This window comes from Pseudophryne corroboree, chromosome 5 (assembly GCF_028390025.1).
Source record: "Pseudophryne corroboree isolate aPseCor3 chromosome 5, aPseCor3.hap2, whole genome shotgun sequence".
Taxonomy (NCBI): Eukaryota; Metazoa; Chordata; class Amphibia; order Anura; family Myobatrachidae; genus Pseudophryne; species Pseudophryne corroboree.
Genome location: NC_086448.1, coordinates 150,261,171 through 150,286,518, shown reverse-complemented (window position 1 = coordinate 150,286,518; position 25,348 = coordinate 150,261,171). Strand labels below are relative to the sequence as shown.

At 49.6% G+C, this 25,348-nt stretch overlaps 1 protein-coding gene across 2 annotated transcripts in view; it reads left to right on the top strand.

Moving 5' to 3' along the window:
• Positions 1–25,348, top strand: part of NME9 (NME/NM23 family member 9) — an 89,929-nt gene that overhangs the window by 11,515 nt on the left and 53,066 nt on the right. For both annotated transcript variants that reach the window (XM_063921818.1, XM_063921819.1), the window contains exons 2-4: positions 8,452–8,509; positions 13,630–13,733; positions 21,042–21,113. In XM_063921818.1, coding sequence (XP_063777888.1) covers positions 8,452–8,509; positions 13,630–13,733; positions 21,042–21,113 — 234 coding nt within the window. The remainder of the gene's footprint in view (positions 1–8,451; positions 8,510–13,629; positions 13,734–21,041; positions 21,114–25,348) is intronic.

The following is a 25,348-nucleotide window of genomic DNA, read 5'->3' as shown; positions in this document are numbered from 1 at the left end:
ATTTGGGATCTCATGTTCTATGTCTGATGTTTTATGTTACATGTATGTGTTATTTATTGGGTGCTTTCCTATCACTCTAGCACTTGTTTGTTAATTAAACCAATTTGTTTGTTAATTAAACCTTTTAACCAAGCAGTATTTGTCTATGTGACACACCTAGCGCCTATAGGGAGGATATTACTATTTCTTTATTTTAATGTAAAGATTGAAATGCCTTAGACGTATTGGGCCTAATTCAGACCTGATCGTAGATGTGCTAAATTAACACATCTACGATCAATTTCACAGTCATGCCCAGCACAGGGCTAGTCCGCTCTGCATGTCTGGCTCTGCCCCCCAGCACAGGTACAAAGGCATCGCACGGCGGCGATGCTTTTGTACCTGAGGAGTAGTTCCCTACCAGCGCAGCTCCTGCGCGTTGGTAGGGAGCTACTCGTCGCTTCCTGGGTCGCAGCGGCTGTGCGTGATGTCACGCGGCGCGCCCCCCGCCCGGCCCGGGCACGCCTGCGTTGCCCGGACCGCACCACCAACGCCGCTGGCCCGCCCCCTCCCGCCCAGTGACCGCCTCTGCCTGTCAGTCAGGCAGAGGCGATTACTGGACTGAGATGGCCATCGGCTCTCTAGCACGTACATGCGCACTGCGGTGCATGCGCAGTTCAGACCTGATCACCCGCTGTGCGAAAACGCACAGCAGCGATCAGGTCTGAATTAGGCCCATAGGCCCTTGTTCAGGTTTGTTAGCAAACCAAAAAAGTTAGCAGTTGGGCAAAACCATGTGCAGTGCAGGTGGGGCAGATATAAGCAGAAAGAGTTAGATTTGGGTGGGGTGTGTTCAAACAGAAATCTGAATTGCAGTGTAAAAATAAAGCTGCCAGTATTTACCCTGCACAGAAATAATATAACCCACCCAAATCTGACTCTCTCTGCACATGTTATATCTGCCCCACCTGCAGTGCACATGGGGCCTAATTCAGACCTAATAAAAGAAAGCCAAGAGAGCGCTAATTCGCATTTGATGTGGATTTTTATTTATATTAAATGAATAAATAGCAATGTTTAAAACAATTATACTTAATGCCGGCCGGCAAAAAACACTTTCACCACATAAAATGCAATATCTCTAAAACAGGATAACTCCTTTAAACAAAGAATTTGCATGAATCTATAATTGTAGCTACCTCTGTTCTAATAAGTGAATGCTTCACAATTTGTTCATGAACTGTGGGTATAATTAATTAAACATGGATCCAATATTACCCACAAAGTTTGTGCAAAGTCTCTCCAAGGCAATAAAGGCTGTATTAAGTAGCTTTTTAGACTCTTGCTACAATATATCAGTCCACGTATCAGAATACAAAGAAATGATGACGGTATTCTTGGATATACTCATGAAAGCAATGAGTCACTTATGAGTTGGCATTCAAATGAGCTATAGTAATTGTTAACAATTGTTTTGAATGGTAACTATTTGTTCTTAGGTAAATATATTGTTATGCCCATTTTTTTCAACTGATATTGAAGTCAGTGCATCCGTGGCATACACTGAACAATATAGAATGGTCGTTTGTATGACATGCAAATGTCTCTGAAATGATCACAGTGCGTGTGATAGTGCTCCCGGTTAACCCACCGATCACCTGTTAGAAGCGGAACTTGGTTTTCTCATTTGACCACGGCAAAGATAGTTCGTCCTCCCGGCCTTTGATTGTACTTGCTTGTACTTACAGCCTTATCCGGAGTCCGTGAATATGAGCTGGTTGAAAAGTTCACTTCTCAGGTGTCGGTTCACACCGATCGGCTAGTGTGGATTCCTCCGCTGTAGTTTGCAGGCAATGAACGACAGACGCGTTTCTCCGCCTACTCCTCAGTATCGGCGGCTTCCTCAGTGTGACAGTGATCAAATGAGAAAACCAAGTTCCGCTTCTAACAGGTGATCGGTGGGTTAACCGGGAGCACTATCACACGCACTGTGATCATTTCAGAGACATTTGCATGTCATACAAACGACCATTCTATATTGTTCAGTGTATGCCACGGATGCACTGACTTCAATATCAGTTGAAAAAAATGGGCATAACAATATATTTACCTAAGAACAAATAGTTACCATTCAAAACAATTGTTAACAATTACTATAGCTCATTTGAATGCCAACTCATAAGTGACTCATTGCTTTCATGAGTATATCCAAGAATACCGTCATCATTTCTTTGTATTCTGATACGTGGACTGATATATTGTAGCAAGAGTCTAAAAAGCTACTTAATACAGCCTTTATTGCCTTGGAGAGACTTTGCACAAACTTTGTGGGTAATATTGGATCCATGTTTAATTAATTATACCCACAGTTCATGAACAAATTGTGAAGCATTCACTTATTAGAACAGAGGTAGCTACAATTATAGATTCATGCAAATTCTTTGTTTAAAGGAGTTATCCTGTTTTAGAGATATTGCATTTTATGTGGTGAAAGTGTTTTTTGCCGGCCGGCATTAAGTATAATTGTTTTAAACATTGCTATTTATTCATTTAATATAAATAAAAATCCACATCAAATGTGAATTAGCGCTCTCTTGGCTTTCTTTTATTGTGTTTTATATTAGGGGCGTGTATACCAATAGCCCCTTAGAGAGCAGCTTAAATACATTTGTATAAATCACAGCGCTAGGTCTTTGTCGTTTTTTTGCTAATTCAGACCTGATTGCTAGGGTGCGATCACGTAGTTGCCGCCTACAGTAGGAGGGGGTAGTCGCTGTGCAGGTGTGCGATCGTTTGTGCAGAGAGCTGCACAAACAAATGTTTGTGCAGTCTCTGCACAGACCAGGACTTACTCTTCCACTGCGATGATCCGGCCAGGAGCTGACGTCAGGAACCCTCCCTTCAAATGCCTGGACACGCCTGTGTTTTCACGGACACTCCCTGGAAACGGTCAGTTGACTCCCATAAACAGCCTCTTCCTGTCAATCTTCTTGTGATCACCGGTGCGATCGCTTTCATCGTCCATCCCATCGCAGTCCGGCACTCCCTGTCGCTGACTGTGCCTCGCACCTGCGCATTGCGGCGCCGGCACATGCCCAGGTCAGCCCCGATCGCTTCTGTGCGAAAACGCACCGCAGCGATCGAGTCAGAATGACCTCGATGGTTTTGTCCATCTGCTAATTTTTTGGTTTGCTAACAACTCTGAATAACCCCTATAGTCTGTGTAATGCAAGAAATGTAAGTGTTCCAATACCATATGGCACCTAATCTGCAATAATATAGTAACAGTATAGTTGCATTTGCCCTCTTGCTGGCATTCTAGCGGCCGGGATCCCGGCGTCGGTATGCTGACCGCCGGGATCCCATTCCCAATGCATACATCCTGCCAATGTGGTTATTAGGGCAGAAATATAACAAGGTTACCACCTACATGGTATTATACACCCTGCCAATACCAGTGCGGTTAGTAGGGCAGAACCATAACAAGATGTTCACTCACAAACAGTTTTTTCAAACATAGGGGCATCCATCCAATGTTAGGGCCACGTGTATTTAATAGCGGATATGAAGGGCGTACAATTGGAGGCCTCCAGTGGTTCTCAAGAAAACAGTGTAGCAAGTGCTTGTTCTATAGTGTGTTACAGTGGTGAGGCATGCCCACTACCGCTGCTGCCAGTGCCTGCTACTGTACTGTCACCCCCGCCAGCTGCCAATGCCTGCTAAAGTTGCCGCCAGCTACCACCCCCACTGCTAATTCCCAGTCCGATGCTACCGCTGATGCCCGCGAAGTCTGGGGAGCGGCAGCCGCCAGCATCTTGGCAGCAGAGATGCCCAGGGTTAAGAAGAACAGCAGAGGGTCTGCCTGGATGCATGGTAGCGGGATTAGAGCTGCAGGGAGGTTGATCAAAAGAGCGGCAGTAATCGCTCCCTTCCTTATACCCCTGCACACATGCACTAATCACTCGCCCTTCCCCTTACACCCCGGCACACACGCAGTGATCTTCACCCCTCCCCTTATACCCCTGCACACATGCACTAATCACTCGCCCCTCCCCTTACACCCCGGCACACACGCAGTGATCTCCATCCCTCCCCTTATACCCCTGCACACATGCACTAATCACTCGCCCCTCCCCTTACACCCCGGCACACACGCAGTGATCTCCACCCCTCCCCTTATACCCCTGCACACATGCACTAATCACTCGCCCCTCCCCTTACACCCCGGCACACACGCAGTGATCTCCACCCCTCCCCTTATACCCCTGCACACATGCACTAATCACTCGCCCCTCCCCTTACACCCCGGCACACACGCAGTGATCTCCACCCCTCCCCTTATACCCCTGTACACATGCACTAATCACTCGCCCCTCCCCTTACACCCCGGCACACACGCAGTGATCTCCACCCCTCCCCTTATACCCCTGCACACATGCACTAATCACTCACCCCTCCCCTTATACCCCTGCACACACGCACTAATCACTCGCCCCTCCCCTTACACCCCGGCACACACGCAGTGATCTCCACCCCTCCCCTTATACCCCTGCACACATGCACTAATCACTCGCCCCTCCCCTTACACCCCGGCACACACGCAGTGATCTCCACCCCTCCCCTTATACCCCTGTACACATGCACTAATCACTCGCCCCTCCCCTTACACCCCGGCACACACGCAGTGATCTCCACCCCTCCCCTTATACCCCTGCACACATGCACTAATCACTCGCCCCTCCCCTTACACCCCGGCACACACGCAGTGATCTCCACCCCTCCCCTTATACCCCTGTACACATGCACTAATCACTCGCCCCTCCCCTTACACCCCGGCACACACGCAGTGATCTCCACCCCTCCCCTTATACCCCTGCACACATGCACTAATCACTCACCCCTCCCCTTATACCCCTGCACACACGCACTAATCACTCGCCCCTCCCCTTACACCCCGGCACACACGCAGTGATCTCCACCCCTCCCCTTATACCCCTGCACACATGCACTAATCACTCGCCCCTCCCCTTACACCCCGGCACACACGCAGTGATCTCCACCCCTCCCCTTATACCCCTGTACACATGCACTAATCACTCGCCCCTCCCCTTACACCCCGGCACACACGCAGTGATCTCCACCCCTCCCCTTATACCCCTGCACACATGCACTAATCACTCGCCCCTCCCCTTACACCCCGGCACACACGCAGTGATCTCCACCCCTCCCCTTATACCCCTGCACACATGCACTAATCACTCGCCCCTCCCCTTACACCCCGGCACACACGCAGTGATCTCCACCCCTCCCCTTATACCCCTGTACACATGCACTAATCACTCGCCCCTCCCCTTACACCCCGGCACACACGCAGTGATCTCCACCCCTCCCCTTATACCCCTGCACACATGCACTAATCACTCACCCCTCCCCTTATACCCCTGCACACACGCACTAATCACTCGCCCCTCCCCTTACACCCCGGCACACACGCAGTGATCTCCACCCCTCCCCTTATACCCCTGTACACATGCACTAATCACTCGCCCCTCCCCTTACACCCCGGCACACACGCAGTGATCTCCACCCCTCCCCTTATACCCCTGCACACATGCACTAATCACTCGCCCCTCCCCTTACACCCCGGCACACACGCAGTGATCTCCACCCCTCCCCTTATACCCCTGCACACATGCACTAATCACTCACCCCTCCCCTTATACCCCTGCACACACGCACTAATCACTCGCCCCTCCCCTTACACCCCGGCACACACGCAGTGATCTCCACCCCTCCCCTTATACCCCTGCACACATGCACTAATCACTCGCCCCTCCCCTTACACCCCGGCACACACGCAGTGATCTCCACCCCTCCCCTTATACCCCTGTACACATGCACTAATCACTCGCCCCTCCCCTTACACCCCGGCACACACGCAGTGATCTCCACCCCTCCCCTTATACCCCTGCACACATGCACTAATCACTCACCCCTCCCCTTATACCCCTGCACACACGCACTAATCACTCGCCCCTCCCCTTACACCCCGGCACACACGCAGTGATCTCCACCCCTCCCCTTATACCCCTGCACACATGCACTAATCACTCGCCCCTCCCCTTACACCCCGGCACACACGCAGTGATCTCCACCCCTCCCCTTATACCTCTGCACACATGCACTAATCACTCGCCCCTCCCCTTACACCCCGGCACACACACAGTGATCTCCACCCCTCCCCTTATACCCCTGCACACATGCACTAATCACCCGCCCCTCCCCTTATACCCCAGCACAGTGCGTGCATCTTGCTGGCAGAGCCCATATGGCAGTTATGAAACAAAGAGAGCAGGGTATCCTGTGGTCAGTATACAGCAGCCCTCAGCATGGACACTGGTACATGGATATACTGTACATACCGCACGCTCACACACCAGCTGGCTCTCTGCGCTGCGCATCAGAGTGGCGGGGACACTGACCACCGTGACCTGTGTTTGAGATGGAAGCCGCGGAGCACTTCATTCATGAGTACGAGGACGCTGGAGGGAAGGCGGGGGGATTACACGTGGGTCTGTGCGCCAGCAGTCATGCTTTCATATGGGATAAATGCACGCCCCTGTCACTCATAGTAGTACCGCTTATACTGCTTTTTACTGCCCATCATTTGGCCCCGCCCCCGTCTTCCGGACCTTTATCATTGGCCGCAGGAGGCACCGCTTTCTGTGCCTCCAAAACAAATTTAAAGCTTTTTTTTTACAATATACAAATGATTACAATAATATAAAGCATATACTTATGACACATAGGGTGAGATTCAAATGATATATCACACCAAATTTCCTTTCTAAAAGGATCTCCGTTATCGCGCATATTGCGCCCATAGTAATCAGTTTTAGCTGTGTAAAGGGTTGCGTGCTTCGCTACTCCGGGGGTAACAGGCTGAAATAATGATACAACGTCCCTGAGGGCAGAAACAGAATGAGTGTGGAAAGGGGTGAAAAGAATTGAATCCCGCCCATATGTGTCGTAAGTGTCTTCTTTGTATTATTGTAATCATTAAAGACGGAGGAGGCACTGCCTCCCCTGACTGCACGTCCCTGGTGTGTTATACCCCGTTCACACCGAAATCCCAGCTCCAGGTTGCGTCACTGAACATGGGTTTTAAGGTGTGTCACAGCAGCTTGAAACCCGTTCACACACGTTATCATCTCCTAGCGCATACTTGCCTACTTTTATAAAAGCATTTCAGGGAGCTGTGAATGTAACACCTATCAGCGCGGTCATGTACTGCTACATCTGAGAGGCGTGTCATAAAAATGACTTACATCCAAATGTAAATGAGCCCCCAAGTTAGTAAGATCTATTTATTGGAGAAAAGACACTGATATTTTGCAGGATTTGTTTGTGTATTGTGTTTTACAAGAGCTTCCATATACTGTAAGTGGGGATCATTGTGCCCTATAACCAATGCAGGGAAGTGGCACTGATGATCCCATTTGAATGTATGTATCTATGATTTATTTCCCCCCCCCCCTCCCCCCCTCCAAGAATGTAACAGCTGCATAATTGGGGTAAGGTGCAATCAGGTAGATTGATGGACTATTCAGGGAGCAGTGTCGGACTGGAGCATGAAGGGCCCACCGGGGGAATGCAGTTATAGGGGACCATACTTAGGGGTCTGGCCAGTCTACAAAGGAGGTGTGGCCAGCCTCCACAGAGGCTTGAAATACACAATAGTTCAGTGTAATGTAATGCAACATATCAACCATGTATAATACAAGTGCACAGTCTGGAACCTGATCCCTAGAGGAAGGAGTGGGCCCTCAGGCAGTGGGGCCTACCGGTGGTTTCCCTGGTACCCCGGTGGGCCAGTCCGACCCTGTAAGGGAGTGAGGGAGATTGCTGCTATTTCAGGGAGTCTCCTGCAGAATGAGGGAGGGTAGGCAACTATGTCCTAGCGCTGATGAGCTAGCTCTCCATAGGGTTTGAAAGGGACCCAGGTCGGACAACCCAGGTTACCCGTTTGCACTGCCTTGTAACCTAGGTCCGTCACTGTACCCTGGTTAACCTTTTTACACCGAGTTGCAACCTTGGTTAAACCGGCAATAACCCAGGTTTTATGCAGTGGTATGAAAGGGGTATTACTAACTTTTGGAGAAATGTTAATAGTAATGTTAGTGTAAAATGGTTATGATCATTGATGTTTTATGAAATAGTAGCTATAAATAATGTGCAATAGTACGCTTGGCAATGGCGTAGAATGAAAAATTTGTTTTACTTTTATTCATGGGACTACATGGGCAGACCAGATGGGCCAAGTGGTTCTTATCTGCCATCACATTCTATGTTTTTATGTCTCCTGCATATTTTAGCAGCACATTTGATAGGACCCTGTGGTGCTTAATACTAGCTGTGACTATGACCAGGACCATAATAATAATGTGAACTTTGTTTTGTTTCCTTTATCAGATTGCAGTCACTAACCAAGAGCACTGGGAGGAGGTTCTGTCTTCCAAAGGACTCATATGTATGAAAGCTACATTTTCTAACAATTACAATCATTAATTCCAGTTAATTTATCTCTCAGAGATGGATTGTGCACTTCCATGTTATCTCTAGGGCCTGTAGTAGTATCCTGTATCCTTGTTACTAATAATACCCCTTTTACACTCGCAGAAAAATCCCGGGATATTGTACGTGAACGCGCATCATCCCGGGATTTTTGTGAGTGTGAATGGGTACAGGGACAATTTCCCAGGACAAGCATCCCGGGATTTCAACCCAGGTCTCGACCTGGGTTGAACCCGGGACCGTCCCGGGAAGCTGTGCAGTGTGAACGGGCATACCGGGTCAAGGCGACCCGGCACCCGTTCTCGGCATAGGAGGAGGCGGTGCTTGGAGAAGATTATCTCCAAGCGCCGCCTCCGCTAGAGTCAGCGGTGACGTCACCGACCCGGCAATATGCCTGGTCGGCCCGCTAATGTGAAAGGGTCATTCCCGGGAATGTGTCCGGTCAAATACACCGGGACACATTCCCGGGAATGACCTTTCACTGCGAGTGTAACAGGGGTACTAGTGACTACTGGAGCCTACTATCATTAGCTGAGCATTGTAACTGTGTCTTATACCCCTTTCACACCAGCACCTCTGAACACGGGCACATGAACACGCATAACCCGTGTTCATGTGCGGTGTGAAACAGTGCCGGGTCGATGCGACCCAGCTCACGTTCACTCTCTATGTACGGGCGGCGCTTGGAGATCATGTGATCTCCATGCGCCGCCCCCGCCGTGTCACTGTTGACATCAGCAACCCGGCAACATGCCAGGCTGCTGACTGCGGTGTGAAAGGCGCCTAACCCGGGAATATCCCTGCATGATCCCGGGACCGTATTCAATGGTAAGTCCCTGCATTTTAGGTATGAAAGTGACATTAGAGTAACCAGTCAGTAACCTCTTGTACATGTCATCAATGTGCTTTGTGCCTTACATGTAAATACTAACATTTAGTTATTATCTGTATGTGATAGAGAACAATTACCAGATGTGTCAGCTTAGAACAAAGCTGTTATACAGGAATTATATTTACCTATATCTGGCCAATATCTGGCATATTACAGTGTGTTGGCAAATGCAGTAGACAGATTACCGTACATGACTGCTGCCATTGTCTATGTACAGTCGTCTTCTGATCACACTAGCAAACCGCAGGAATGCCGGAAGCAGAGTAAAAGTATTTGCTCCAAATTTCCCCCAAATGTCCCCACACTCTGACAAGCCCTCAGATCCCACACGTATTCCAAAACTGCACCCCCACATGCTGTCAGACCTCCTCACATGCCCTGTACATGCCCATCAGACCTCCTCATATGTCCTGTACATGCACATCAGACCTCCTCACATGCCCTGTACATGCCCATCAGCTCTCCTCACATGCCCTGTACATGCCCATCAGCTCTCCTCACATGCCCTGTACATGCCCATCAGATCTCCTCACATACCCTGTTGTACATGCCCATCAGATCTCCTCACTAGTGCCATAACTAGACATTTTAGCGATGTGTGCAAGAACCCATATCAGCACCCCTTCCCATTTACAAAACAGGGCCAGTCCAAAAATATAGGGGCGTGGTTTCACTGGAAAGGGGCGTGGCCAAAGAGCTCCCTTTTACACATTATGGCAGCCATAGCTCCCTTTTACACATTACGACAGATAGAGTCCCCTTTTATGCATTACGATAGATAAAGTTACGAGAGCGAGAGGGGGAGAGAAATGGAAGGGAGAGAGATATGGTTGGGATGGTGGTAGGTGGCAGGTAGAGAGACAGAGAGAGTGGTGAAGTACATGGGACACACACACGTGTACCTATGTGATGATGGCAGCAGTGCACTCACCCGCCTGACCTGAGCTACCTCTTCCTGGAGTGCAGGGGTACCATGGCGGTGGCAGCAGGGAGATGTCCATGTGCGGGTGACAGCAGTACACTGTGGAGTCAGCGCTGCTGCCGCCAGTCTGTTTAAACTCAGTCCTCCTGGCATCCCCTGCATAGCTCCCATCCAGGAGGAGGCGCATCTCTGCCCGGGCTGTAAGGAAAGGTGTGCTGCTGCATGAGCTGAGGAGGAGGAGGGGGGAGGAGCGGGGATGTTGCACAGAGGGAGACCGAGCAGCGCTGCTGGCTATAATGTACATGATAGCAGCTGTGCGTCCAGCAGAGGAGTCTGGCACAACGTTATAAGTTATAGCGGACAGCGCTGCAGCTGGCGGTGGTCAGTTGGCACGGAGGGTGTCCCCACTGCATAAATGCGATGTGTGCTAAGCACCATCCGTCCACACCTAGTTACGGCCCTGGTGGAGGTCATGAATGCCCATTGCTCAGTGTATCCTGGGGGGGTTGTTAGGCTGCACTGTAACTCTGAGAGGGGGGGAGATCAGGCATCACAGTCCGTGGCTCACTGTAACCTCCATGGGGAGGTGGTGGAGGACATGAATGTCTGTTGCTCAGTGTATTCTGGGGGGAAGGGGGTTTGTGGGGCTGCACAGACATATGAGGGGGGGGGGGGGGGTCCGGCATTATAGCCCACAGCTCACTGTAGCCTGCACAGGTAGGGGGTGGAGGACATGAATGCCCGCAGCTCAGTGTATGGGGGAGGGGGTATCCGGCAGCATTGCCTATGGCTCACTAAACAGCGGGGGGCGGGGCGGGCAGCATTGCCTACAGCACACTTTAAACTCTGGCGGTGGCGGCAACAGCAGCAGCGGGGGGATCGGGCAGCCATGCCCGCGGCTTACTATAACCTCCAGTGGCAGTGGGAAGGGAGGATCAGGCAGCATTGCCCGCAGCTCACTAAACAGCGGGGGGGCTGGAAGCATTGCCCGCGGCTCACTTTAAACACCAGCGGCGGCAGCAGCAGCGGGAAGGGGGGATAAGGAAGCATTGCTCACGGCTCACTGTAACCTCCTGTCAGGGTCAGGCTGCACTGTACTACACCTGTTGGGATGGGGAGTGTTGGGCATGACTGCCCACAGCAGTGTTACCACCGTGGGGGTGTGATGTAGCGTAGCGTGTCTGCAGTGCAGGTGGCGGTAAGGGGTGGGATCCGGCATTGCTGACCGTGGCTATACTGTAACATGGGTCGGGTACTACTGCAGACACACATTGTGGTGCAGAACTACGGGTGTTGCCAGCGGTACAGTGCACACAGTACATTGGCACCACCGGCACACACCTAGTTACGGCCCTGCTGCTCACATGACATGCCCTGTGCATGCCCATCAGACCTCCTCAAATGCCCTGTACATGCCCATCAGCTCTCCTCACATGCCCTGTGCATGCCCATCAGACCTCCTCACATGACCTGTACATGCCCATCAGACCTCCTCACATGCCCTGTGCATGCCAATCAGCTCTCCTCACATGCCCTGTGCATGCCCATCAGACCTCCTCACATGCTCACTGATCTGTTCTCTTCCCAAGTTCAGTTCAAGGTGTTGGGGAAGATCGGGCCCCCTAGTCAGTCTTGGCCCCTTACACATGTGCCCTCTGTAGCCCCCTGATGGCAGCAAAGGCTGGAAGTGATCTGCTGAATAGGCTGAATGTACAGATGTTTATCCAATCTGACCCCCTGTATATGTGGCCAAAGTGATTTCTACTCCTGTTGCTCAGCATGTGTGTGGGGACAGTTCTACAAATTACATTATTATTATTATTATTGTTATTTTTTAGACTGTACCAACATGGGGTCCGCTTCAGAGACGGACGCAGTAGCACAGAAGCTACGTCTTTGGGCACAGCTGCTGTGTGATAATATGCTAATGCTGTAGAAGGCGTCTTGTGTGCATAGACGGCTCCTACCAGCTTCTGTGATCCGCTGCAGCATCCAGAAACGCTGCATCGGATCACCTGCGTGCCCATTGGCCAGGAAATTCATACTGCAGAGGTGTCAGAAGATGCAGACACTGATGTTGGCAGGCCGATAGAACAGGGCTGACGCCCCTGTTTTGTAGACCGTTCCCCATTACCACCCCCTCCCCATCACTGGGGCTAATTCAGACCTGATCACTGCTGTGCCGACGGCTGTCTTAGCCCTGCGATTGCCTCTGCCTGATTGACAGGCAGAGGCAGGAGGGAGCGGTTCGGCGGCGTTTGGCAGCCGTTTAGGGGGCATGATCCGGGCAACGCAGGCGTGCCCGGATGGTTGGAGGGGCGGGCTGCGGCAGCTACGTGATGTCACACGCAGCCTCTGCGACCCAAGCAGCACTGAGTAGCTCTCTGCCAGCGTGCAGGAGCCGCGCTGGTAGGGAGCTACTCTATGAGTACAAAAGCATCGCCGCTATGTGATGCTTTTGTACTTGTGCAGGGGGTAGGGCCTGACATGCGGGCGGACTAACCCTGTGCTGGGCGTCCCCCCGCATGTCAGGGAAGCTGATCGTAGATGTGCTAAATTTAGCACATCTACGATCAGTTCTGAATTACCCCCACTGTCACTCACCTGATGTCTGCAGCCGCACTGCGTTCAACAACGCAGGACCCAATCTGCACAAGCACCATACGTGTCCTGCGCAGGCGTAGATAAAAAATCAGGTTTGCGTACATCTCTGAAGCCGCACCATAATCTGCTGTATAATAAGGGTGAACAATGTGAAGTGATCAGGAGTTTCTTTATACTAAAATACATTGTAACAGATAATGAAACCAGAGGAGATGCGGGAAATAAAACATGTGACATATGTGCCTGTATTGCACAGTCGCCCAGTCATGTAAATATCCCAGAGAACTGCCAAACAATGGTCTATGTCAGGGGTAGGAAACATCTGGCACGCCAGCTACTGTGGAACTATACATCCCAGAATACCATGCCACAATTTCAGCATGCCCTAACAGCAAACTGGGATATGTAGTCCCACAGCAGTCCCACAGCAGCTGGAGTGTCACACATCGTCTACCCCGGTCTGTGCACAGAAATAAAGTCCATTATGAAGCAGCTGTTGGGAGATGACATATAAAGGCAGTGCTAAGTGAAATGACACGATCACCTGAACAATGATTCCTGCGTAGTGTAAGGTGTTATGCACGTGGAGTCTGGTATCGGCTGGTATAGTCTGTAACATCACTACACACTAATGTTTGATCACTGGCTCTTTCTCTAGTGGTGGACATCTATCAGGCCTGGTGTGGTCCGTGTAAAGCCGTCGTCAGCTTGTTCCGAAAAATTAAAAATGAACTAGGCGATGACCTGCTGCAGTTTGCTGTGGTAAGAATCCTGTATAGACCATAAAGCAATATTAAATAACTTATGTATACCAATCATTTGCAGCATATATTAGCTTGGCTGTGTCAGAGATCAGTAACACATGGCTGTTAGCCAGTCACAGTATAGCTGACCTCCTTCTGCCATTGGGGGTCATTCCGAGTTGATCGCTCGCTAGCTAGTTTTAGCAGCCGTGCAAACGCTATGCCGCCGCCCACTGAGGAGTGTATTTTAGCTTAGCAGAAGTGCGAACGCATGTGCAGCCGAGCTCAGCAAAAACAGTTTGTGCAGTTTCTGAGTAGTTCTGAACCTACTCAGCGCTTGCGATCACTTCAGCCTATTCGTGTCCGGATTTGACGTCATACACCCGCCCAGCGAACGCCCAGCCATGCCTGCGTTTTTTCTAACACTCCCTGAAAACGGCCAGTTGACACCCAGAAACGCCCCCTTCCTGTCAATCTTCTTGCGGCCTTGAGTGCGACTGAAAACTTTGCTAGAACCTGTGCAAAACAACAAATGCCTTTGTACCCATACGTTGCGCGTGCGCATTGCGGTGCATATGCAGAAATGCCAATTTTTAGCCTGATCGCTGCGCTGTGAACAACGGCAGCTAGCGATCAACTCTGAATGACCCCCATAGTACTGAAAATAAACATTATTATGGGTACTGCTGGTCCCAGACATGGCCTGACCTGAAGAGATGTATCAAACCTTGGAGAGAGAGAGATAAAGGGGAGGAGTTGCTCCATAGCATACAATCAGCTGATGTAATTTTATAGGCTGCATATCTCCCAACTTTTGTGCCGAGCCAAGAGGGACCCTTGCATGAGCCTTCCAAGGTGTGCCCTAAATTAGGGAGCATGGCTTCATGGGAAACCATTGGCATATTTATAATGGGTGCAGTGTGTGTGGTGCACACGGGCCCCCAGGCACACCCTGCACCCATTATTTTTAATACTTACCTTCCGGAGTCCCGCGGCACAGCAGCAGCGCTGCAGATATCACTGGGAAAATGGCGCTGCGCCATTTTACCAGTGTTTCGTGCATCTACAGTAGAAAAATCACTGGGAAAATGTCCGCTGAGCCATTTTCCCAGAGATCTGCACATGCGCTGTAGACTCTGGGACAGCGCTAGGGACCCTAGTGCCCAAAGCTAAGCGCTGACAGCTAGAGAGGAGGTGTCCAGACAGATCCTGCATACAGGCCTCCTCCTCTCTAGAAACGCAGTACCCATGAGCTACCACCCCCCCCCATATATTTCCAGCATGGTGGGGGTATGTCCAGTGCTCTGTAAGCTGCTGCCCATGTCCCCAGTCACTCTCTCTTGTGAATAGATGATGCACAAGTGTGCATGCTATCTATTCCCCGCTGTTTTCCTGAGCAGAGCAACCTTCCCCCTACCGAGGGACACTTTAGGCACAAAAGTTTTGGGGCATATTTATTAATTAATTGAGTTTTAGACCCGGTTATTGCAAGTTCTTATCGCTGCTATTCACGGCAATATGAAATTAAGTTTACATTACAGAGACCCCACTCAATATAATAATATAGTCTCTTTCTAATCATTACATTCAAAATCCCTATTATTAATTAGCCCCAACCATATAATTCCACTTTTCTCTGACGTCCTAGTGGATGCTGGGACTCCGTAAGGACCATGGGGAATAGCGGCTCCGCAGGAGACAGGGCACAAGAATAAAAGCTTTAGGATCAGGTGGTGTGCACTGGCTCCTCCCCCTATGACCCTCCTCCAAGCCTCAGTTAGATTTTTGTGCCCGAACGAGAAGGGTGCAGGCTAGGTGGCTCTCCTGAGCTGCTTAGAATAAAAGTTTAATTTAGGTTTTTTTTATTTTCAGTGAGTCCTGCTGGCAACAGGCTCACTGCATCGTGGGACTAAGGGGAGAAGAAGCGAACTCACCTGCGTGCAGAGTGGATTGGGCTTCTTAGGCTACTGGACATTAGCTCCAGAGGGACGATCACAGGTACAGCCTGGATGGGTCACCGGAGCCGCGCCGCCGTCCCCCTTACAGAGCCAGAAGAGACGAAGAGGTCCGGTGAAATCGGCGGCAGAAGACAATCCTGTCTTCAGACTAAGGTAGCGCACAGCACCGCAGCTGTGCGCCATTGCTCTCAGCACACTTCACACTCCGGTCACTGAGGGTGCAGGGCGCTTGGGGGGGAGCGCCCTGAGACGCAATATAAATGATAATACCTTAGGTGGCAAAAGAATACATCACATATAGCTCCTGGGCTATATGGATGTATTTTAACCCCTGCCATTTTTACACAAAAAAGCGGGAGATAAGGACGTCGTGAAGGGGCGGAGCCTATCTCCTCAGCACACAAGCGCCATTTTCCCTCACAGTTCCGCTGGAAGGACGGCTCCCTGACTCTCCCCTGCAGTCCTGCTTCAGAATCAGGGTAAAAAAGAGAAGGGGGGGCACTATTGGCAGCAAATGACAATATAAACAGCAGCTATAAGGGAATAACACTTATATAAGGTTATCCCTGTATATATATATAGCGCTGGGTGTGTGCTGGCAGACTCTCCCTCTGTCTCTCCAAAGGGCTCGTGGGGTCCTGTCCTCTATCAGAGCATTCCCGGTGTGTGTGCTGTGTGTCGGTACGTGTGTGTCGACATGTATGAGGAGGAAAATGATGTGGAGGCGGAGCAATTGCCTGCGTTAGTGATGTCACCCCCTAGGGAGTCGACACCTGACTGGATGATCGTGTTCAAACAATTAAGTGATAATGTCAACACTTTGCAAAAAACTGTTGACGACATGAGACAGCCGGCAAATCAATTAGTGCCTGTCCAGGCGTCTCAGACACCGTCAGGGGCCCTAAAACGCCCGTTACCTCAGTGGGTCGACACAGACCCAGACACAGATACGGAGTCTAGTGTCGACGGTGATGAGTCGAACGTAATGTCCAGTAGGGCCACACGTTACATGATCACGGCAATGAAGGAAGCATTGCACATTTCTGACACTACAAATACCACTAAGAAGGGTATTATGTGGGGGGTGAAAAAACTACCAATAGTTTTTCCTGAGTCAGATGAATTGAATGAGGTATGTGATAAGTCCTTTCGTTCCCATAAATACAAGCGAGCAAAAGGCCATTCCTTTCTGCCCCGGGGCAGAGGAAGGGGAAAAAGACTGCACCATGCAGCCGCTTCCCAGGATCAGAAGCCTTCCCCTGCTTCTGCCAAGTCTTCAGCATGACGCTGGGGCTTTACAAGCAGACTCAGGCTTGGTGGGGGCCCGTCTCAAGAATTTCAACGCGCAGTGGGCTCACTCGCAAGTGGATCCCTGGATTCTACAGGTAGTATCGCAGGGGTACAAACTGGAATTCGAGGCGTTTCCCCCTCGCCGGTTCCTGAAGTCTGCTCTGCCAAAGTCTCCCTCCGACAGGGAGGCAGTTCTGGAAGCCATTCACAAGCTGTATTCCCAGCAGGTGATAATCAAGGTACCCCTCCTACAACAAGGAAAGGGGTATTATTCCACGCTGTTTGTGGTACCGAAGCCGGACGGCTCGGTGAGACCAATTTTAAATCTGAAATCCTTGAACACTTACATAAAAAGGTTCAAATTCAAGATGGAATCACTCAGAGCGGTGATAGCGAACCTGGAAGAAGGGGACTATATGGTGTCTCTGGACATCAAAGATGCTTATCTCCACGTCCCAATCTACCCTTCTCACCAAGGGTATCTCAGGTTTGTAGTACAAGACTGTCATTATCAGTTTCAGACGCTGCCGTTTGGGTTGTCCACGGCACCTCGGGTCTTTACCAAGGTAATGGCCGAAATGATGATTCTTCTTCGAAGAAAAGGCGTATTAATTATCCCTTACTTGGACGATCTCCTGATAAGGGCAAGGTCCAGGGAACAGTTAGAAGTCGGAGTAGCACTATCTCAGATAGTGTTACGTCAGCACGGGTGGATCCTAAATATTCCAAAATCGCAGCTGATTCCAACGACACGTCTTCTGTTCCTAGGAATGATTCTGGACACAGTCCAGAAGAAGGTTTCTCTCCCGGAGGAGAAGGCCAAGGAGTTATCCGAGCTAGTCAGGAACCTCCTAAAACCAGCCCAGGTGTCAGTGCATCAGTGCACGAGGGTCCTGGGAAAAATGGTGGCTTCTTACGAAGCAATTCCATTCGGAAGATTCCATGCAAGAACGTTTCAGTGGGATCTACTGGACAAATGGTCCGGTTCGCATCTTCAGATGCAGCAGCGGATAACCCTGTCACCAAAGACAAGGGTGTCTCTCCTGTGGTGGTTGCAGAGTGCTCATCTTCTAGAGGGCCGCAGATTCGGCATTCAGGATTGGATCTTGGTGACCACGGATGCAAGCCTGAGAGGCTGGGGAGCAGTCACACAGGGAAAAAACTTCCAGGGCTTGTGGTCAAGCATGGAAACATCTCTTCATATAAACATTCTGGAACTACGGGCCATTTACAATGCCCTAAGTCAAGCGAAACCCCTGCTTCAGGGTCAGGCGGTATTGATCCAATCGGACAACATCACGTCAGTCGCCCACGTAAACAGACAGGGCGGCACGAGAAGCAGGAGGGCAATGGCAGAGGCTGCAAGGATTCTTCGCTGGGCGGAAAATCATGTGATAGCTCTGTCAACAGTGTTCATTCCGGGAGTGGACAACTGGGAAGCAGACTTCCTCAGCAGACACGACCTTCACCCGGGAGAGTGGGGACTTCACCCAGAAGTCTTCCACCTGATTGTAAACCGTTGGGAAAAACCAAAGGTGGACATGATGGCGTCACGTCTAAACAAAAAATTAGACAGATATTGCGCCAGGTCAAGGGACCCTCAGGCAATAGCGGTGGACGCTCTGGTGACACCGTGGGTGTACCAGTCAGTGTATGTGTTCCCTCCTCTGCCTCTCATACCAAAAGTACTGAGAATCATAAGAAGGAGAGGAGTAAGAACGATACTCGTGGTTCCGGATTGGCCAAGAAGGACTTGGTACCCGGAACTTCAGGAGATGCTCACGGAAGACCCGTGGCCTCTACCTCTAAGAAAGGACCTGCTCCAGCAGGGGCCTTGTCTGTTCCAAGACTTACCGCGGCTGCGTTTGACGGCATGGCGGTTGAACGCCGGATCCTGAAGGAAAAAGGCATTCCAGATGAAGTCATCCCTACCCTGGTCAAAGCCAGGAAGGATGTAACCGCAAAACATTATCACCGCATTTGGCGAAAATATGTTGCGTGGTGTGAGGCCAAGAAGGCCCCTACAGAGGAATTTCAACTGGGTCGTTTCCTCCATTTCCTGCAAACAGGACTGTCTATGGGCCTAAAATTAGGGTCCATTAAGGTTCAAATTTCGGCCCTGTCGATTTTCTTCCAGAAAGAACTGGCTTCAGTACCTGAAGTTCAGACATTTGTAAAAGGGGTACTGCATATACAACCTCCTTTTGTGCCTCCAGTGGCACCTTGGGATCTCAATGTTGTTTTGAGGTTCCTTAAGTCACATTGGTTTGAACCACTCACCACTGTGGACTTAAAATATCTCACATGGAAGGTGACGATGCTGTTAGCCCTGGCTTCAGCCAGGCGTGTGTCAGAATTGGCGGCTTTATCATATAAAAGCCCTTACTTAATTTTTCATTCTGACAGGGCAGAATTGAGGACTCGTCCTCAATTTCTCCCTAAGGTGGTTTCTGCTTTTCACATGAACCAACCTATTGTGGTGCCTGCGGCTACTAGGGACTTGGAGGACTCCAAGTTACTTGACGTTGTCAGGGCCCTGAAAATATATGTTTCCAGGACGGCTGGAGTCAGAAAGTCTGACTCGCTGTTTATCCTGTATGCACCCAACAAGCTGGGTGCTCCTGCTTCTAAGCAGACTATTGCTCGTTGGATTTGTAGTACAATTCAACTTGCACATTCTGTGGCAGGCCTGCCACAGCCTAAATCGGTAAAAGCCCATTCCACAAGGAAGGTGGGCTCATCTTGGGCGGCTGCCCGAGGGGTCTCGGCTTTACAACTTTGCCGAGCAGCTACTTGGTCAGGGGCAAACACGTTTGCTAAATTCTACAAATTTGATACCCTGGCTGAGGAGGACCTGGAGTTCTCTCATTCGGTGCTGCAGAGTCATCCGCACTCTCCCGCCCGTTTGGGAGCTTTGGTATAATCCCCATGGTCCTTACGGAGTCCCAGCATCCACTAGGACGTCAGAGAAAATAAGATTTTACTTACCGATAAATCTATTTCTCATAGTCCGTAGTGGATGCTGGGCGCCCATCCCAAGTGCGGATTGTCTGCAATACTTGTACATAGTTATTGTTAACAAAATCGGGTTATTGTTGTTGTGAGCCATCTTTTCAGAGGCTCCTTCGTTGTTATCATACTGTTAACTGGGTTCAGATCACGAGTTGTACGGTGTGATTGGTGTGGCTGGTATGAGTCTTACCCGGGATTCAATATCCTTCCTTATTATGTACGCTCGTCCGGGCACAGTATCCTAACTGAGGCTTGGAGGAGGGTCATAGGGGGAGGAGCTAGTGCACACCACCTGATCCTAAAGCTTTTATTCTTGTGCCCTGTCTCCTGCGGAGCCGCTATTCCCCATGGTCCTTACGGAGTCCCAGCATCCACTACGGACTATGAGAAATAGATTTATCGGTAAGTAAAATCTTATTATGTACATTAACCACCTAGTTTCCTTCCTCAGTCTAATTTAAGCCCAATAAAGCATTAACCCCTTACCCACCCCTACCCCTATACACTAACTTACTTGCTGTTGATGTCATCTATTCCTCGTGTTGCAGCCACAGCAAGCAGGAAGCAAGCAGGTCCTGCTGAGGCTGGGAGGAGGAGGAGCCATCAGAAGGGAGACGGACCGTGCAGCCTATTGCTGCACAGCATGGCTGGTGGGAGGGGATAAACATGTTCTGCCGACTTCCATCCCTTCCCACTCCCTGGTTTACAGGGTAATCTCTATCTATCCCACCTGACTCCAACTTCCCTGCTAGTGTCCACCCCCGCCACATGGGGCACATGTCCCACTTGCCTACCCCTGGCTGCGCCCTAGAGCCTAGTTAATCAGTGGCCATTCCCATAGGAATTTAATGCCTCTGACCCAAACTCGCCCAACTAGAACTGGAGCTTACCCAGTATTTCTGGTATTTTGGGTTCCACATCAGGACAAGTGTTACTGAGATGGGAAGATTGGTTGATTATATCTCCATGTGTGTTTCCAGCTTTACATGTATTTTACCTAGCTGATTCATGCACATCTCTTTGTAGTCTTGCACATGTTCATTGTCGCACTGTGTTCTGTTGACCAGGCTGAAGCTGACAGTATTGATGCGCTGGAGAAGTACAGAGGGAAGTGTGAGCCCACCTTCCTGTTCTTTGCGGTGAGTCACGTCTGTGTGGCTGTGGGCATAACCAGGGTTCTCTTGTGATGTTTACCAATGTGTTTCCCATTAGACTGTGACAATAAAGCACACAGGCATATAGTCATTCTTCATGAAATTTATTTAGAACACTTAAGGGCATGACCAGAGTTGGACGGAGATGCTGCAGTTTTTGGCGGTCGCCCCAGTCTGCATCTTTAGACCCAACCACTGCACCTGGCACCAGCATCTTGCACCTATGGCTAGTGCATATTCTCTGAGCAATATTTCTCTTACGTCCTAGAGGATGCTGGGGACTCCGTAAGGACCATGGGGATAGACGGGCTCCGCAGGAGACATGGGCACTTTAAGAAAGACTTTAGATCTGGGTGTGCACTGGCTCCTCCCTCTATGCCCCTCCTCCAGACCTCAGTATACTACTGTGCCCAGAGGAGATAGGGTGCATTTCAGGGAGCTCTCCTGAGTTTCCTGTCAGAAAGTATATTTGTTAGGTTTTTTTATGTTCAGGGAGCACTGCTGGCAACAGACTCCCTGCATCGAGGGACTGAGGGGAGAGAAGCAGACCTACTTCTGTGAGTTTCAAGGCTCTGCTTCTTAGGCTACTGGACACCATTAGCTCCAGAGGGAGTCAGAAGGAGTTCGTCCCGGAGCCGCGCCGCCGTCCCCCTCGCAGAGCCGGAAGATAGAAGCCGGGTTAGTATGAGAAGAAAAGAAGACTTCAGAGGCGGCAGAAGACTTCATGATCTTCACTGAGGTAACGCACAGCACTGCAGCTGTGCATCATTGCTCCCATACACCTCACACACGGCAGTCACTGTAAGGGTGCAGGGCGCAGGGGGGGCGCCCTGGGCAGCATGTAAACCTCTTTTCTGGCAAAATAGGATAGATACAGCTAACCACTGTATATATAAAGAGCCCCCGCCAGTGTACAGTATATTTGAGCGGGACAGAAGCCCGCCGTCGAGGGGGCAGGGCTTCTCCCTCAGCACTCACCAGCGCCATTTTTTCTCCACAGCACAGCTGAGAGGAAGCTCCCCGGACTCTCCCCTGCTTATACCACGGTAGAAAAGAGGGTTTTAAAGAAGAAGGGGGGCACATAATTCGGCGCAGATAATATATAACAGCGCTACTGGGTAAAACATTAAATTACTGTGTTTTTTTCCTGGGTCATATAGCGCTGGGGTGTGTGCTGGTATACTCTCACTCTGTCTCTCCAAAGGTCCTTGTGGGGGAACTGTCTTCAGATAAGAGGGTTCCCTGAGTGTGTGGTGTGTCGGTACGCGTGTGTCGACATGTCTGAGGTAAAAGGCTCTCCTAAGAAGGAGATGGAGCAAATGTGTGTGTGTGGTGTCTCCGTCGACAACGCCGACACCTGACTGGATATGTGGAATTAAGTGCTGATGTAAATTTATTGCACAAAAGATTAGAGAACAGACAGGGAATCTACCCATGTCTGTCCCTATGTCGCAGGGACCTTCAGAGTCTCAAAACGCCCACTATCCAAAATAATAGACACTTATACTGACACGGAGTCTGACTCCAGTGTCGACTACGATAATGCAAAGTTACAGCCAAAACTGGCAGAAAAGTATTCAATATATGATTATTGTAATAAAAGATGTTTTGCATATCACTGATGACTCATCTGTCCCTGACACGAGGGTACACATGTTTAAGGGGAAGAAAGCTGAGGTAAATTTCCCTCCTCTCATGAAGAAAAAGAGCGGGAATCTCCAGACAAGAAACTGCAGATTCCCAAAAAGAATTCTCATGGCGTATCCTTTCCCTGCTAGGGCCAGGATACGATGGGAATCTTCCCCTAGGGTGGACAAGGCATTGACACGTTTACCCAAAAGGTAGCGCTGACTTAACAGCTATCCTCAGGGATCCTGCAGATAGCATGCAGTAAAAGTACTTTGAAGTCCATTTACACACATTCTGGTAGACTACTCAGTCCGGCGATTGTGTCGGCATGGGTTTATAGAGCTGTAGCAGCGTGGACAGATACCTTATCAGCGGAGATTGACACCCTAGATGAGGATACCATGTTATTGACCCTGGGATATGTATATATATGTGTGTATATATATATATATATATGTGTGTGTGTGTGTATGTGTATTGTAACACTGTAGGGGTGCAAGGCGCCTTTTCCTGGGGAATATGGTAGTACGCAGCAGCTGAGGAACAACACAAGTCCAGTTTCTGGTACAACTGACCCCGGCCAGTTTTATTGAAACAGAAAATAAAACAAACCCCAAAATAAAAATACCTTGCCTGTCCGGCACTAACTAAACATAAGATATTCCTAACTGTCACTAAACAAAACACAGAGTTATTCAGTACATACTGTATAGCTCACTTGCATCAGAAAGCGTGTCTCTCACACACAGATCCCTCAGCCTTCCCAGGCAGTCTGCCCATACTAATCAGGTTAGCAGCACTATAACACACTTACACAGCTGAAACCCTGATTAGCCCTCTGTGAGGCCAAAGACCCGAACTGGGCCCAATGTCTAGAACTCGCCTTATCTCTCTCTCAGAGCCTTTACCCAGCTTTTACAGCAAACTGAAAAGGTTCAGACAAAACAAAAAGCATTTTTCCTAGAAGTTAACATTTTCTAAAACATGTAAGACAAGAACCTGGGACAAATATACCTGCCCTCAAACACTATCCCAGTGTTCTTGTCACATATCCCCCTCCCCTGTTTCGACCTAGGGGCCGGAACACTTGTAGCCCCCAAACAGAAGATGCGAGACAATGCATCTGCGTTGGCCAATTGTGTTCCCGGTCTATGTTCGACAGTAAACTTAAAGTCCTGCAACGCTAGAAACCATCTAGTTACACGAGCATTCTTGCCTCTATTTACATACATCCATTTTAAAGGGGCATGGTCTGTCACTAGTCTGAATTGTCTACCCAAGAGGTAATATCTCAAGGTATCTAGTGCCCACTTAATGGCCAAAGCCTCCTTTTCCACAATGGCATACCTTTTTTCATGCTCCATTGAGTTTCCTACTCAAATAAATGATAGGGTGTTCGTCCCCATCTCTGGTTTGGGACAGCACAGCACCTATCCCTACCTCTGAGGCATCTGTCTGTACCACAAATTCTTTTGAAAAATCTGGTGTTATCAACACCGGTTGTGAACACAAAGCCACTTTTAACGCTTGGAACGCCTTTTCTGCATCAGGGTTCCATTTCACCACATTTGACTGCTTCCCTTTGGTAAGGTCTGACAACGGCACCGCTGTGGTCGCAAAATTAGGAATAAACCGTCTATAGTACCCAGTAATTCCCAAAAAAGCCCTTACCTGTTTTTTATTCACTGGACGAGGCCAGTTTTGAATAGCATCAACTTTATTCAATTGGGGCCTAATCAGACCTCTGCCTATGGTGAAGCCCAAGTATTTGACCTCCTCCATTGCGAGGCAGCACTTCTTTGGGTTAGCAGTTAACCCTGCCTCTCTGATTGAGTCCAGTACTGCTTGTACTTTAACCAAATGGGACCCCCAGTCTATACTGTGAATTACCACATCATCCAAATAGGCAGCTGCATATTTTCTATGGGGCCTCAAAATGTTATCCATCGCCCGTTGAAAGGTTGCTGGAGCCCCATGCAACCCAAAGGGTAACATCTTATACTGGTACAGCCCCTCCGGAACCGAAAAGGCTGTTTTTTCTTTGGCGCTATCAGATAAAGGTATTTGCCAGTAACCTTTGGTCAGGTCCAATGTGGTGAGAAACCTGGCTGTTCCCAGCCTTTCTACAAGCTCATCCACACGGGGCATGGGGTATGCGTCAAACTTGGACACCTCATTTAACTTACGAAAGTCATTACAGAAGCGTATGCTACCGTCGGGCTTCGGGATGAGCACTATGGGACTGGACCACTCACTGTTAGACTCCTCTATGACTCCAAGTTCTAACATGGTTTTAACTTCCTTAGAAATAGCTTCTCGCTGAGCTTCAGGAATCCTATATGGCTTTAAATGAACCCTGACCCCTGGTTCTGTGACAATGTCATGTTTTATTATGGTCGTTCGGCCAGGCAGCTCTGAAAACACCTCCCTATTTTGGATGAGAAATTCTTTAACCTGATTGTTCTGATCAGCTGATAATGTCTCTGACACCTTCACTGCGGGAAGCAACCGGGGTGAAGACACCGAAGGGCAAGGCTCCGCTGACAGAGACAACCTATCTTTCCAGGGTTTGATTAAGTTAACATGGTAAA